Source organism: Populus trichocarpa, chromosome 2 (assembly GCF_000002775.5).
Source record: "Populus trichocarpa isolate Nisqually-1 chromosome 2, P.trichocarpa_v4.1, whole genome shotgun sequence".
NCBI classification, from domain to species: Eukaryota; Viridiplantae; Streptophyta; class Magnoliopsida; order Malpighiales; family Salicaceae; genus Populus; species Populus trichocarpa.
The window spans coordinates 4,936,802-4,953,730 of record NC_037286.2 but is presented as its reverse complement, the minus strand read 5'-3'; the positions used below and the strand labels follow the sequence as shown (position 1 = coordinate 4,953,730).

At 32.7% G+C, this 16,929-nt stretch overlaps 2 protein-coding genes across 2 annotated transcripts; both read right to left on the bottom strand.

The window, feature by feature from the left end:
- Positions 1-8,026: 8,026 nt before the first annotated feature.
- LOC112326680 (uncharacterized) lies at positions 8,027-8,945 on the bottom strand. Its single transcript, XM_024596226.1, has 3 exons — positions 8,620-8,945; positions 8,339-8,580; positions 8,027-8,235 (listed from the first exon to the last, which is right to left on the bottom strand). The coding sequence occupies exons 1-3, from the start codon at positions 8,943-8,945 to the stop codon at positions 8,027-8,029; spliced, it is 777 nt and encodes a 258-aa protein (XP_024451994.1).
- A 5,747-nt stretch (positions 8,946-14,692) lies between these two features.
- Positions 14,693-16,184, bottom strand: LOC7466408 (U-box domain-containing protein 29). The gene has a single exon (XM_002300896.4). It carries the CDS (start codon positions 16,133-16,135, stop codon positions 14,900-14,902), a length of 1,236 nt encoding a protein of 411 aa, XP_002300932.1. The 5' UTR covers positions 16,136-16,184; the 3' UTR covers positions 14,693-14,899.
- Between the last annotated feature and the right edge of the window lie 745 nt (positions 16,185-16,929).

Genomic DNA, 16,929 nt, shown 5'->3' with positions numbered 1-16,929 from the left:
CTATCTTAAAGTTTGAAGGCGAGCCTCAAGTGAGTTTCAAAATTTAACTCTTTCGGTCTTTACCTGTTGCTTTTCTCTTTAGTATATGATTTACCCTTCCAGTAATTAGCTCAAGGAGTGGATATCTTGAAGCTCAAAAATCCCACAGCAATGCAACCACCTTAAGGAAGTCGCCTGTTTTTCTTCATGGCGTGGGCATTATTATAAAGAGCAAAAAAAACCCTTCTTTTGTTATTCAACAGACGTCAAAGTTTCGAGCTGGATACCACAGATCAGTTTATTTGACCCGTGTGAACAAGTTCTAAATCTACCAAAGTAGACAAGTTGAGCTAGCCTGGCTAAAATATTGACTCGACCAAACCCAACTTGGAGAGCGGCTTGGCACCCTTCTTACCGTTGACCTTGACTTTCATATGTGACCTTAAGGTTGAGGCTGGAATGCATTGGAAACATGTTGTGCTACCCTGGAAATAAATTGCTAGCATCGCTGAAGTGGTTTGGAAATAAATTTTTGAATATTTAGTGATATGCTATTGTTAAAGCACATGGATTCAAGGGCTTCATCGTGTGGCCTATATGACACCAACACCGTGTCAAACCATTAATAGAAACATGCTGTGCTATCCTCTCCAGTCTCCCCTACTTGCCTTTTTAATATTGCCAAACCAAGTAAATGTGAAGGCACTTGACATCCATCAAGTATTTTCTGATGCATCCATTCACCGTCTATCAATGTGAAACAAACACTTCCGAATTGACTATGAGCTAAAGTTTGAATGCTGCCCTGTTTTTTTTCAAATACAAGGATTAGTGCTCTACACCTGGAGTTTTTATCTCATTCACTATCAGAAAATTAAAAAAATATCAACAGAATATTTAATAGATTGTTAGACAAAATTACATTGGTAATAGCATTGCCGATAGAATTATCAATGAAAAACTATCATAAAAAGTTTCTCGTAGCTTTTTATTTGTCAGCATTGAAAAATGTAACAAATTTTTCATTGGTGATTTTGTTAGAGATTGCATTTTCTTCATTAATGTATCATATGATCCCCAATCACAACAATCATACTACCCTAAATCCTAAACAACAACATGGAACCAATTATATTCACGTCCATAAACTCTGAATTGGAATATGAAAACTTAACAATTGCATGCTAATAACAAGGTTAAATGTCATTCTTCTCAACTAAAATTCAAATGGCATATCTTAGTAAAATTTGTTCAGGAAGTTAATGTTGTTCATCAAATAGACCTATTTAATATTTTAAGTACAAATACATGCATGAACAATGATATTGACATAGAGAGACACACAAGAAAATTAAACGAGGAAAAGTTGACAAAAAAAGAAGCATTCCCGCATAGCAAGCTGAATTTTAGTATCAATTGGGTCCTCTTCATAAGCTGTAAATATTAAGAAACTTATTAAACCTAAAAAAAAATTCACAATAGAAATATATCAAATAGCTAGTTAAAAAAACAAAGATAGAAAAGAAAGCATAAAATGATATCAAGCAGTTGATTAGTCCTACTAGATTAGAAAGTGATGAGTTTTGAATCACCTACTATGTTTGTTGGGAGGCATGATATCTTTACAAGAAGGGAATCACCTATTATGTTTACCAAACAGAAAATCCATTAGAAAAATAATATAAAACTAGCTTTGCACTAATTTGCCTAGCAAATAAATAAAAAAATAACATTTATCTTCTAAGTTATTTTAAACTATTATAAACAAAATCTTCACATAGCCCGAGAAATTCAAAGAATTCAAATTTCCAACTTAACTATAAAATTAATAAAAAATAATTGGTACCCATTAAATTATCCATCACTTCTTCAATTTTAACATATCTAAGTGAAAAAATCAAACTCAATTTTATCAAGTCACAAATTAAATATATTTCTCTCAAATTTCAAACAAACCTCAAAATATAAAGCATACATTAATACAACAAATTAATTATCATTATATAACAAGTAAAACACTTAAATATACTTGCAAATTATAAATTCAACAAATAAATTTTGAATAAATTAACTTCAAACATAAATGGGTGTTACTGTCAAGATATCAAAGGCCCTACTTCTGCCACATGTCTAGAGAATAGAGAATAAAATGGTTAGAAAATTGTTAATATTGTTAGACAGTTAAGAAAGTCTATTATTGTTGGTTAGATTACGTAAACAAGCTTCTAATCATAGTTGATATAAAAGAAATGTAATGGTGTTAGTAAACTGTGAATAAGAAAAGAATACAGAAGCCCTTTCTTCTTCCTCTGCACTGCAGAATTTCTTTCTGCTTCTATTCATTTCTCTGTTCATCTCTGTGAAAATCTTGCTAACTTTTCATGGTATCAGAGCTTAGAATTCTTAACATCTTGTGATCTTGTGATCTTCTGCTTCTAATATCTTGCTAATCTCTGTTTGTGGCATTATTATCTCCTTATCTAAACAATTCTTTCATAATAATCGATCTGTCTATAATCTGTTTGATATATTGTCAAATTGAAAAATTCGTCTTCAAATCTTCAACTTCCTGTAAGATTCTTCCTTCTCAATCTTTGATTCTCTTCTTTTCTATCTCTTGCACTCTAAAACTAGTGACTACTTCTCAACTTCAAATTGTTCAATCTTCTATTACCTGTTTGCTTTCTACGGTTTTTACTGTTGTGACAGTCAAGGTTGATGATACAAATAATCTCATATGGCACTTTCAGATGCAAATTCTCCTTGAGAGTCATGGTATTTTAGGATTTGTTGATGGCTCAAGAAAGTGTCCAAGTTGATTTGATGCAGATTCTGATCTTGAAGGTGTTGAAACTGATGATCATCTGATCAGTTTGTTGATATCCTAACTAAAGGTCTTTCCACTCCTTTATTTCGGCGTCACTGTTCCAATCTTATGCTTGGTTCCTCCAAGCATGCAATTGAGGGGGAATGTCAAGATATCAAAGGCCCTACTTCTGCCACATGTCTAGAGAATAGAGAATAAAATGGTTAGAAAATTGTTACTATTGTTAGACAGTTAAGAAAGTCTGTTATTGTTGGTTAGATTACGTAAACAAGCTTCTAATCATAGTTGATATAAAAGAAATGTAATGGTGTTAGTAAACTGTGACTAAGAAAAGAATACATAACCCTTTTCTTCTTCCTCTGCACTGCAGAATTTCTCTCTGCTTCTATTCATTTTTCTGGTCATCTCTGTGAAAATCTTGCTAACTTTTCAGTGAAAACAAAAATAAATGAGTTTTCTTATTTGGTGAATTGAAGCTTGACAAGAAACAGAATGAAGGGAGGGAGGTTGTGTCGGGACCGACAAGTTGGGTGGTTGAATTTTTAAAGGGAAATGTTGGAAATTTGAAGAAATTAGGGTTAGGGTTTGAATAGAAAAGAAAAGGAAAAGGGAGATAGAGAACCGTTGAGTTAAATTTCATTGATGAAAATTATGTCGAGAATTTGACAGATAGAATTGTTGATGGAATTTTTTTTTTTATTCCATTATCATTTTCGTTGAAAATTACTATCATAAATTTTTCATTAAGTTTTCGTTGATAAACAGCTATGGGATGTTTTCCATTGACAATCCTAATGTTTTTTTTTTTTTTTAATTTTTCGGTGGTGATATCTTTTTGTGCCACGAAGTCAAAAAAATCAATATTATACTCTACCACGTGGTTAAAGTTCAAAACTTTAAGGTATTTATTTTATCTAATTCGCCAAGTTATGTGGGAGTGGTTAAACAAGAACAGTAATTAAGGAAGAAAAACCAGTCAATAAAGGTTCAGCTTAGCATTATTATTATTATACTAATCAATATGGGAAGTTGTAATTGGTGAAAACAAATTAAAGCTGGCTGGCATGACCTTAACAGGCTGCACTAATTTTAAATTCATAATTGTGCAGACCTTTTGTCAGCCCGACAAAAATGGAAACATTCAGGTAAAATGAAACGTTTGGAGATTAAATTCCAAGTTATGCACTGTTACAATGGAGAATCTGTCAATTGGACCTGGTAATAACTGTACTGATATACGTTTTTCACTTGTTTATACCATCATTTATACGGCTTGTAGACATAATCAATACGATTAATGGAATCGTCTAGTAGATCAGTCGTCACCAAATCCCTGGCGTTCCGATTGAATCCTCTGACTCTTCTTTGAGGCATGTGCCTCGACTATTTCCAGGTTTAAGACGAAATTAAATCACTTGACGTCTCAATTTATGATGATTAGCAGTAGCTGCTCGTTTTAATAATGACTCAAGAGGAAAAGGTTTTCTTTGATTTTTCCTTCCGTGTAAGAGAAGGAGCATACGAAAAGTAACCAAGCTGGATGCCTATATATATATATATATAAAATTACATGACGCACGTCTTCCATTTTATAAGTAAAAGCCTCGTTAGATTATTCGTATAGATGTTCTTATTAATTGAAAGCAGTTTTATATTTGAAAAGAGAAATGACATTAATGTGAGTAAAATGATAGAAGAGACTGCAAAAAGAATTATGTTCAATTTATATAGAAGTGGATCAACTACGTACTTAAGATTTAATTAAACAAAATCAATATATATATATTTCAATACGATTTACTTTAAAAATAAAGAAAAGCATAATGTAACTTAAAAATTAACTAAAAAGTTAAATAATTAAGAAGGCAACAATATATTTAATAAAATCAATTAATGTTGACACTCAAATACGATGTATATAATGCTTAACCCATAAAAAAATTACATAAAGTAAAATAAAATAAAATTAATGAGCTCTATAATTTAAGAATTTACATGTATTTTTTGGTTGATACATAAAAAAATGCATATGATGTCATTTAGATCTTTAATTGAAAGTAGAAAACTTTATCTCAAGATTTTATATATTCAGATTTCAAAGGTCTCGGGGACTAAAAAATAAAGTTTTTTTTTTATTAGTTGATTCAATATAAAACTTTCGAGGGAACATTGGAATTATTCTTTGTAAAAATCATGACCAGTTCATGGTGTGGCGTATGAAAATTGACAGGCTACTATGAGAACTCAATTCTTAAATACCATGATTACTATGAAAATTGACAGGCTACTATGAGAACTCATGAATTCTTAAATACCATCATTACTCAGTAGCACATGTAAAAGGATAATCCTTGAAAACTCCGAAATGATGTAAAAACTACCATCTTCATATCTCCATAGTCCATCCTCTTCAACAACAAAAACCTGGCACGGTTCTTCTAAAGCAAAAGGATTGGAGCTGGTGGTGCTATGTATTTCCTTGATCAAGGGTCAAATTCATGTTCCGTGTGCCAATACATGTTTTCCTACCTCTTTCTGTAGTCAAGCTAAACATCTGCTTTCTTTCAGTCGTTAAGAAAGAAGCCAAAAGGAAATCAACGTACAAATTCTGATTAAGAATCAATTATGCGGACCGATAAATCAAGCCAGAACCATCACTACCATTGCTTTGACGGACTAGCAGGACTCCGCCTTTCCCAGGTTATGGCCTTCGTGATGCCTTGTTCTTCTCCAGGAACAACATCAATTGCCAGAGCGAAGGTTTCTTAATTTGGCCTGAACACTCCCCACAGAAAGAATTTTTGACTGGAATCCTCATGCAAATCAATATAGACAAGAGAGATTAAAAAACTGTGAGTTGCAAATATGATGAATAATGTTCATGTTGCAATCATAATTAAATAAAAAGAAAAGGAGAAACAGGTTATTCGGAAGCAAATATTACTGCAACAAACCTTTTCTTCAGTAAGGAATGCTTGATAGGGAAAGACAAAAAAAGGTGAAAATGCAGAAAACAAACACCAATAATACATGAACAAATTTCGGAAGACGAGCAACCAAATATATATATATATATAGAAGAAACTTCAAAATAAATTAACATATGGCCTCAATTAAACATAATCTTTCTGTTCAAACCTGAATTTATGACAATTTGCAAAACAACATAGAAATCATAAAAGAAGAAGAGCTAGTCACAAACGCAGCAATTTCACTGACATCCCAAGATCTAAAATTTCATTATAAGATCACTTCAACAACGTCACAAAAAATATGCCAGAAAGCTTCGATGAAGCAATCGAGACACTATTTTACGTAGTTGCTTTTGCATTTATGACCACATCAAACAAATTAAAGATTGAATGTAATCTAATGCTATACAAAAAAAGAAAGATTAAAGTAGGTTCAGTTTAGAAAATTTAAGACTTGTTCACAATTGCAACAAAAACCCTAACATCAAATCATTCAAAATTCATATTATCTAATTAATTTGAAAAACGAAAGCCCAAGAACAACCTAACTTCAATCTTAAATTCATGTCTTTTTAAGTGTCAATTTAAATTAATATCTTTTTATGTGTTATTGAATAATTTTAATATGTTGATATCAAATATTAAAGAAATATATATCATTTTAATATATTTTTAATTAAAAAATACTTTTATAAACCTCAGACTAAGAATTCCAAGCTAATGTTAAAGCTTAAGTTCATGCAAAAATAATCTCATTTAAGAAGAGTTAAAGACCATCCAATGATAAAGTTAGTATATTTATGGGAAAGACAATAAATGAATTAAAAGAACCTTAAATTCAAGGAATAAAAATATTTGTTCTCGAGTTTTAAGTTAGTTAATGATCTGAAATCTATATAAATTTATTTGTAAGAGATAAAAAGTTATGAACTCTTACTTGGATGGTTCAAGTGGTATTTATACTTTCTAAGCCTTATCATTTTTATAGAAGTGAAAGACTGAAAAAGTCATTTGCTTTCCATGACATTAATGAGGGATAGATATCTCTTACATATCATAGTAAGTATGGTAGGTCCCTTAAGAAATTCTGTGTATACCTATAAATATAGAAAAATCATTATATTAAATATGAACTCACATTATTATCTTAGATGGAGAGGCATGACAGTTTATCATGCATTCAATACTTTTAATTTAGAAGATCATCTAAGATCATGCATATAGCCTTAGAACTTGGTAATGATTGAATTTAAATGATTTAGGTTTGGTATACTTGTCAGACCTACGTTATCTTGGGCTTAACTGATTGTCAAACCCAAGTCCTCTAGGTCTGACAAGTTTTTTAGACTCGCGCTATATTGGGCTTAACTGATTGTCAAGCTCAAGTTTTTTTAAATTTGACATGTTTGTTAAATTCATTTTATTTTAAATATTTTTTTATTTATAAAAATCTATAATAAAAAATATATACTCATCACTCACCTTTTTATTCTCCATCATTTTACTTATGTTTCAATGCTCTGATATCAAGTTTACTTCTGAGCAATAGTGATTTAAGAAAAGATTGAGAATGAGAAAACAAGAAAATTAAAAGAAAGAGAGGTATAACAGTATTAACTGTCAAAATAGTGATTTCTTATTCCTTACTCGTCACGTTTCCTGCCCCATGATTGTATACAACTTCAACCTGCTAACTATAGCAATTATTAACTAGCAGCTAAACAACTAACTCTGCTAACTGACTAACTGCTCCTCTGCTGTCATATTTCTCATGTGGAGAATTCTTCTTCAACTGTTGCTTCTTTCTTGAATTCAATGCTTGCTTCATGGCTGAACGTAACAGTATTTCATTTTCTTCTTTTATTTTTCTCCATGATAAAACTCGCCAACTGCACTTGGACTCTACCATTCAGGGCTGACAGCAAATCGATCATAGAAAAAGAATCAATGGTGTTGCCGCTTCTTTTTTGAGATGTCACTAATAAGGATCATTGATGAACTGTGTGTATCTTGCACGAAAAGAAAGTTAAAACTTCTTTTTATATTTTGCATTAAAAAACATTTGAATCCGACTACATATTTCACGTACAAATATTGGAAACTAAATAAACAAGGAAACCAGTATGTTGTCTGGCTTTGCCTGGGAGCATTTCGCCTTCATTTTTCTGTTTCAGCATTACCTTTTCATCAGACGCACATCAATTACTTTCTTAGATCTGCTGCTGTATCATCCTGGCATGGTTGATCATCAGGCAATTTGCTGGCTGCTTGTAATTTTGGTATTCAGGATTGCATATTTTAGGAATTCAGGATCATTCTCCAATACTTCCATTCTTTTTCCATCTAAAGTGATCCATGCACCAATTCCTTTACTCCCCTTTGTTTCAATCAAAATAGTGAAATTCATAAACGCAGCTCCAACTTTCCCAAAAGCCCCAATCCTCCCAGGCTCCAAGACTAACACATCAACACCGATATTAATTAGTCCAACTTGTGATGGAGCGAGCCTATCTGATTTTTCCGCACTAAGCTTGCCTTCTAGCATGTCTATATGCTTTGCAAAACACCTTAAATTCCTTCCTCTCCTTGGTAGACTTTTCACAATCATCGTCAAGTTTTGCAATAGCTTCACTTAATGTGTTGCTCAATTTATGCAACCCTATGAACATCTCTGCAGTAGCAAATGCAGTTGCGCAGCAAACTATGTTGCCGCTAGCACCATTCAACAAGCTTGACTGTGTCCTCTGCTGCATGTTCATTGCTTGCCGTAAAATGGATGGCCTTGAGGAGCCTGTTGCTGCTCTAGAAGCAGCCATGAAATATTTTCAGATGAAACAAGACAGTACTGCTGCAACACGGCTTGGTGCAGCCTCACGGTTTCCTTTCGCCATGTGCTTCGGTGTGGCAAGTGATTTGTGATCAAGCAAACATCTTCTTGTTACGTGCTTGCCTTCCTGGAGCCACCATCTTTCAACTGTAGAATAACATGTTTTTAGGAAATGATCTATTGGTGGGAAGATGGATGATGCCCTAGCAATATCAGGGTGGACTGTCCTATCATGTGCCCCACGAGTAATGGCAGCCCACGTTCCACAGAAAATGAATGCTTTTACTTCATCCCCAATCTTGCGAGATACATACATCCACCGACTACCATTCATCCACATGTAAATATGTTCACTTGAAAAGCTGAAAGGGGTGCTTCGTCGTCTGATTCCTTAGAGAAGGTACAGCATGTAAGGAATTGTTCAACCACTCAATTTCTGGATATTCAAAAAATTCAGACATGGCACAATTGATTCGGGCTTCCACAAAGGACACACTTCATAAAAGCGGTCGACGTGGATGTTATCTGTCACCATAACAGAAAACGGATAGGAGATTAAGCGTTTCTGAGAGGGAACCCGTTAGGGGAGCTAAGGTTTGAAAGATGTCAAGATTATTGGCTTCAGTCTTGAAGTAGAAAATGCTAGGTACAGCAGAAGTAGTGGGGGTGAGCTGATTCAAGAGGCAGAGCTTATTGGTTTTACTAGATATTTTTGTTTGCGCTGTTTCATAAGTTGAGTTAAAAAAATTTAATATAAAAGGTACGCCAGTATACAAGAATCGATTCAGGTTAATATTTATTACATCTAGCCTAACAAGTTAACTTAAAATTATAGTCAAATTTAAAGTTGCCAAAAACAGGACTTATAATTGGCTCGGCATAGCCTACCTGTACTACTAGGTCAATCTATAATCCGAGTAACTTGGAAAAACCTGATAATAATTTCTTTTTAAGCAATATTTTTTAAAAAAATCTAAAAACTAAATCAATTAACAGGCAAACTGAAACATTAAAATAATAAACCCATTAATATCTAGGTGACTCAGGGTTTTAATAAAGTCTGATTTACCAAAAACCAAACCTCCTATTAGCTTGGCGTGGCCCGCCTAATCTTGTAGATCAACTTATAACCCAAATGACATAGGGAAAACCTCCTAATAAAAAAAATTTAAGCAATAATTTTTCAAGAAACTCAAAAATTAAATTAGAAAAGCTGAAATATTAAAGTAATGAACCTATAAACACCTAGCCCATGAACCCCTGAACCCATATTAGAGAACAGCTAGGTTTACACAAGTCCATGGACACGAAAAATCCAAATCTTGTATCAACGTCCAAAATGCCTATGGTCCTAATATTCTATAGAAGCATACCTTAATATTTTGTTCAAAAGTCTTGCAAATAAATTGATCTTTTCCTGGTTTAATTTGATCATATCACACTCTTAATGTGTTTTGTTAAAATATCAGTCCAATAAAATGCCTATGGTCCAGTCAAATCATATCAACAAGGGAGTTACAACGAAACGCTCAAGAATATTTTGGTAAGAGTAAAACAAGAGGGGCGTTGAAAGCTCTTTTTTGTTAATTGATTCCGATCTCAAAAGATATATTTGGATGAACTACGTGCAAGAAACAAACAAAAGGCACATACATTGAGATAATTCCTACTTCATTTGTCACTCTTGGTTAGTGGTTAGTTGCTTCACCATGGTTAATAATTAATATATACACAAGTGATTTAACAGTAATAAAATGGGAAACCACAACCCAATAGGCATCAAGCCCATGGGCTTTTCAGGATTCTAGCCTATCCCCACAGCCTACAAGGCCCAATGGTTCACCTACAAAAAATTAATAAAACTAGCGACAAAAATTTGCAGCCTTGTTTTTTTCTCCCATGGGCCGAACTGTAATGGCATGTAGCAACAACGCAAATTTTTGCTGCAAAATGTGATTTTTCCGGCCGTGGCGAAGCTAGCTCTTAACATAGAACAACCAGAGTGAGTGGATTCAGAAAATCGGTCCAGTTGAATTATCCCAGGAAGACACAACGAGCCATGCCAATTATATACAATCAAGATGGAGTTCGGCGAGGAAATTATGATAGTACCTAATTTCAATCAATAAATACTATATTCTTAATCCTAATAAGCTATTATTTTCTGTGCTATGTGGCAAAGCATCAATATTCAAAAAAAAAAAAAAAAGTGGCAAACATTTACACGGATTCAAACATACCAGTCCCTGTCGCACGATCGAATTCTATTTCTAGCCTAACCACAGCTCTGTTAGGCCTAAAGCAGAGGATGAAGGCCGAATCCTCGCTTAAAATCTAATCTGAAATTTGGTTCAATCGGAACAGCCCAGCACTAGAACACGTGGCCAAACCAAGAAGTCGAAAACTACCATTGTGTACCTTACCTCCCTGAGATGATAATGATGAAAGGCATCACCATATTCACCCAGAGAATAGTTATGGATTCATTTTCAAGTAGTTTTTAATTAGAAATATATTAAAATAATATATTTTTTTATGTTTTAAAAATTTATTTTTAATATTAATATATCAAAAATACTAAAAAAATTAATTTAAAGCAAAAATAAATAATCAAATTTTGATGAAAAATATATTCACCCTCAATTCCAAACAAAGATGGGAAGACCCTCACAGCCTTGTTAAATGTTAAATAGTAAGTACCTGATTCTTAGCCCGCGCTTGCTACAGATTAGATCAGTTTTTTTTTAATACTAAAAAAAATATTTAAATATTGCTAACATGTTTTACAATAAAAACAATTTAATATGATATGTATTGGATGATATATTTTTTAGATATTGATATTAGAAGTTATTTTTTTCAAATATTAAAACGACGATATATTTGATCAATTCGAGTTAACGTGTCAAATATACAACTTAGATCATAAGACCATGATAACCCTATAGAAAGCAAATTAAAATAAATTATAAAAGTTAATTCTTAATCAATCAAATGTTGAAAGTAAAAATTAAAAAAAAAATAAGACAAAAAAATTATTCGAGTCAACCTGGTTTAACATGCTAAGGCTATCCAGTTTATGAGATTGGGATAACCCTATAAAAAAAATATGAAGTTCACTTTTCAACTAACCCAATATTGAAGGATGATATAAAAAATTCAATTAAAAAAGAAAAAAAAAACTCAATCAACTTGGGTCAACCTGTTAAAATCACGACTTAACTCATAAAATCAGAATAATTTCATAAAAATAAAATAAAATAATTTATGAAGTTTTATTTTCAATAGATCCAATTTTGAAAGTTGAAATTAATAAATAAATAAATAAATCCGTGAGACTAGGATAACTCTACCAAAACCAAATTAAAAAAACAAATTACAAAGTCCAATTCCTAAACAACCTAATACTGAAGGAGAAAATTGAAAAGAAAATAAAAGATTAAGCTATTGGAGGATGAAATTGAAAAAAAAATTAATTAAAAAAAACCAAAAAAATAAACCAAGTCAATCAGGATCAACATATCAAGCTCGCAACCTGAGTCATGAGATAAGGATAACCTTAAATAAAAAAAATACAAAGCTCAATTAAAAACATGTTTAATTAAAAAAAAGGTACCAAAACAATAAAAAGAGTCATCAAAGCTCAACTTATCAAACTCACGGACTGAGTCATGCATGTGAGATAACCCCATAAAAAAAAATTAAAAAAAAATCACAAAGCTCAATTCCCTACCAACCTATTATTGAAGGATGAAACAAAAAAAAAATCAATTAGAAAAAGCAGAATAAAAGAACCCGACTTGGATAAACCCGAGTTAACTTGTTAAACACGCAACTTGAATCATGAGATCATGATAAATTCATATATAAGCCAATAAAAAAAAATTATCAAACCCCACTTTCAACAAATCTAATGTTGAAGGTTTAGATCGAGAAAAAAAAACTAAATCTATAAGACTAATATATAAGCCAATAAAAAAAAATTAATTCTCAAAACAACCTAATATAGATCGATAAAATTGAAAAAAAACTAAAAAAAAAAACAAAAGAAAAACACACAACACTATTCCAATTAATAGTGTTTTATCAATGTGGATACATTGATCTAGTCACACCCTTTAGTGTTTTGTTAATTAAATAGGTAGCTCATATTACACTGTCAGTCAGCCTAATTTTTTGTAATGTAAAAAAAAGATATTAAGTCAATACAAGCATTTCTAAAATAAAAATATTGAGACCTGGGTCATTGATTTATTTGGATTTAATAAGCTTTACTAATTTTTTAAACAAAAAATTCAATGACAATAAATAAACTTAAAAGAAATTGAAAACAAAAAATGTTTAAAAAACCCGACATGATCTCATCAAGGTTAGCATGTCAAATATACAACCTGATTGTGATACCGGGATAACTTCTTCAAAAGTAAACTAAACAAAATTACGAAGCTCAATTACTAAATAACCTATTGTTGAAGGACAAAACAACAAAAATTAAAAAAAAAAGCAACAAATTTTTTTTGAGTAAATACAAGTTAACCTACTAACCCTGTGATCATGGGATATAAAATTAAGATAACTCATATAGAAAAAAAAAAGTAAAAAAAAAAACACGAAGACTAATTCTCAAAAAAAAATTAAAAAGGACCTAAAAAAACTAAAATCAACTCGTATTAACCTTAAAAAACTATGATCTTGGTCTTGAGTCTGAAACTAATCCCATAAAAAAAACCTAAAAATAACTAAATTTTCATCTTTTTTAAGAAAAAATTGCATGAAACAATTTTGGGTTCAATAAAAACAATATTAATTTGTCAAAATATTTATTCGTCAATAAAACTTTATCGATTCTATAATATTGGACACGACTCTCGTGTCCACATTTAGATATAGGTTTTATCAAGTCAACTATTATTATTCATTGTAATGTCATCCCAAAATTGACAGCAATGGTGTCAGGGATCACAAACAAGCAAAGAACGCCGTGATTAGTGTACAGGCTGAGGAATAAAGAATATGGTGTATAAGAAAATCCTAACAAAAATTGGCCTGAAGAATATTCTGTGCAAAGGAAAGGAAAAAAAAACATTTTTCAAGCACTCTCACAAATTAAATTGTAAGAAATGCATCTTTTAAAATGACTATTGTTAATCTCTTTATGTCATCATTAAAGAAGATAGTACATTAAACTAAAATATAATAAACATTAATAAAAAATAAATAAACTAGTTATTTTTTTTAAAAAAAATTAAGTGGTGTGAATAACAAAATTATCAATAAATTTAGCATTGCCCATATATATCTAAAACATACTTCATGAGTAAATTTTTGAAGGTCTTCTTTGGTCTATGGACATGTTCACCAATAAAGACAATAAGAATTGAATGAAGATGCTTGCTGATTTTTCCTTCTATCTCTTTTATTTTTATTTATGTGAGGTGTCCGGACCAACTTGCGTGTGCCTTGACTAATCCTCATGAATCCTGAAATTAACAACCAAATAAACCTCTAGTGGTCACCAATATTAACAACCACAATGTTCGAACCTGAGATTAAGGGGGAGCAAACCCTTTAGTCCCAAGTTTTTACCACTTGGCTATCTACTAGATAGTTATCTTATCTCCTTTTAGTTTCTATGCTAGGAGCTCGCAATGAGTATTTATGGATTGAATTTATTTTTATTTACATCATATTTATTATTTATTGAGTAAAAAATTCACAGCCAGGGTAAAATATTTTTAAAATGCATGTATTATCATGGCGAGGATATATAATTGTGTTTTGCTCATGTATCGTGTGTTTGTTGATCTACTTTGCTAGTGATATATATAGACTAAGTTTATCCAATGATTTTTCATCTTTAAGACTTAAAGAATATGATATAATATTAACTGATGTATAAACTTTGTTCAAAGATATCTCCAACGGTATAAAAAAGTTCATCATTTCAGGAAGAAGTTATATTATGCTGTGACCCGAGTCTATTCTAACGTCGAAGATGCTATTTTTTTTTTATTCAACGATAAATTTTTTTTTTAAGTAAGCTTAAAAGAAGCTAGTAAACTGCAAGGTGAGGGAAAAAAAAAAACATAGCATAAAATGATATAATTGTATAAATTTTCATTAGACTGGAAGCTGAGCTACAAATTCAAAATCCATTCAAGATCAAGAGTAAAACAATTGAGTATTTTCTTCTTTTCATGTGTAAGTTAATGTTTTTATGTTAAAAAGAAAAAGAAAAAAAACTAATTTCACATCTTCCACAAAAGCATCATCAGATTCAGCGACTCCAAGAATTTAACAAGGCATGATATGAGTAGTTTTGGTCTCGTAACTCACCGCACCACCAAGGCCGCCACCATTTTTACAGCCAAATCTTAAAACCTTGATCAAGTCACCACACATCCTCCTTACATTCCCTTCCCCTACTTCACTCTGCATAATCAACAAGACTTTTGTCACTCCATTGCTCCTGACCACTCTCTCCAGCACCTTCTCATCCCTAAACAGACAACACATGCTCCACAGCACCACCACGGCATCCTCCGTTGCCGTTTTTGAGACCTTCATTAATCTCTCCACTATCGCCCCTGCGCATGTCGGGTCAACGCTTATCGCTGACCGTCCATCCGCACGCGTACAAATCATTGACAATGCCTTCAGTGACTTTTCCACGACAGAAACGGCAGCGTTTTGGCTCAACAGCATGCTCGATAGAACCTCAACCAGTCCGAGTTGAACTAGCCGAGTCTTGATTGACAGAGTTATAGACACCGAAATCAAAAACGACAGGACCACTTCGTTTAAATCCTGATGGTCGTTGTCAGTTTTGAGAAGTTGTAATAGAACCGGCAAGACGTCCTGTGTACCTGCAACGAGCTGTTTTGATTGGTTGTTTATTGTAATTGACTCCAAAACGGTGACGCATGCGATATTGTACTCCAAACTTCCGTTTCGCAAAACAGAAATAAAGGAAGGCAGGCAATTCGAATTTGATGTGAAGACTAATTTGTGCAATTTCTCATTGACTCCATTTTCAAGCAAAAGTGAACTTAAGACCCTGATAACCGACTCCAGAACACGAATTTGCACGCAATTTGTGTTCAAAACACCCACGATCGCCTCCAAAAAACCATCAAAACTGACCAAAAACCTTCGGCTCACCTCTCCACAACTAACAAACTCTACAATCGAATCCAAACACCTCTCTATCTTTCCGCTCTTGATTTCTTCAATCCAAACCCTAACTTTCTCTTCGGAAACTGCCGGAGCGAGAGCAGAGGATTTGGTGGCGGCTGTGGTGGTCCAGAGGTTGATGAGGCGGTGGAGAGTGAGGTTAGGAACAAAGTCCTTGGAGGAGAGGATTTGCATGGTGGCGGGACAGGTGTCGTGACCGGAGTCGAGCCAATGTTGAATACTGGAGCGATCGTATGTGACGCCGGTGCAGAGACTTACGGGAGACTTCATTACGTCGAGAGAGATCGGACAGCGAAAGAGGCTGGGTACAGTTAGGAAGAGTTCGTCTCTCCCCATTCTTCTGAGATAAAAATTAAAAAACAGAGAGAGAGAGGCAAAGGTTGGGGACAGGAGACGTAGGGGTTTTGTAGGGGCAGGAAGGAAGGAGTCAAAGTGTAACGTCGTTTTTATTTCTTAGTCAAATTTTCAATTTGTTTTTATATTTTTAATAAAAAGGATGAGCTGGAATTGAACTGTGCGCGATCCAATTATTTAAAAAAAAACAATTTAATTTTTATTTTAAAAATAAAAAATATTATTTTAATATATTTATTTTAAAAAAAAAAAACCTCTGTCGCTGTCCCAGCATCCTTTAAAATTAGTTCGCACCGCGTAACCGGTGTAACTCTTCTCCCTTTGGTGGTCCCCTATCCCAACTTCAAGGTATTTTTCCACCCTCTTTTCTTTATTTATTTTCCTTATAAGTAGGGCATAATTTTATTTATATTCAAAAGTATCTTCAATGGTTGAAAGATTGCTTGGACGTGGCAGAATAGAATAACTTGGTCAAGTTTCACTTAGTTTTTCCATTAAAAAAATAAATCATCTTAAAGATATTGAAGTGTGAATGGGTTCACTTATTTATTTATTTTTTTAAGAAAAGATGAATCTCTTCTTTCAAGGGAAATAATCCCACCCACCAGAAGAAAACACGGTGAGAGATGAACATTTTTCTGGTCTATGAGAGCGTCTGTCACGAATTAAACGAAAGTCAAATGGTGTTAAATATGTACGACTGCTCAAGATTGCTTATTTCACGTAGACTTTTTGAACCTTCCATTAGTCCAGTGTGGAGTCCAATTTGGCGTTCC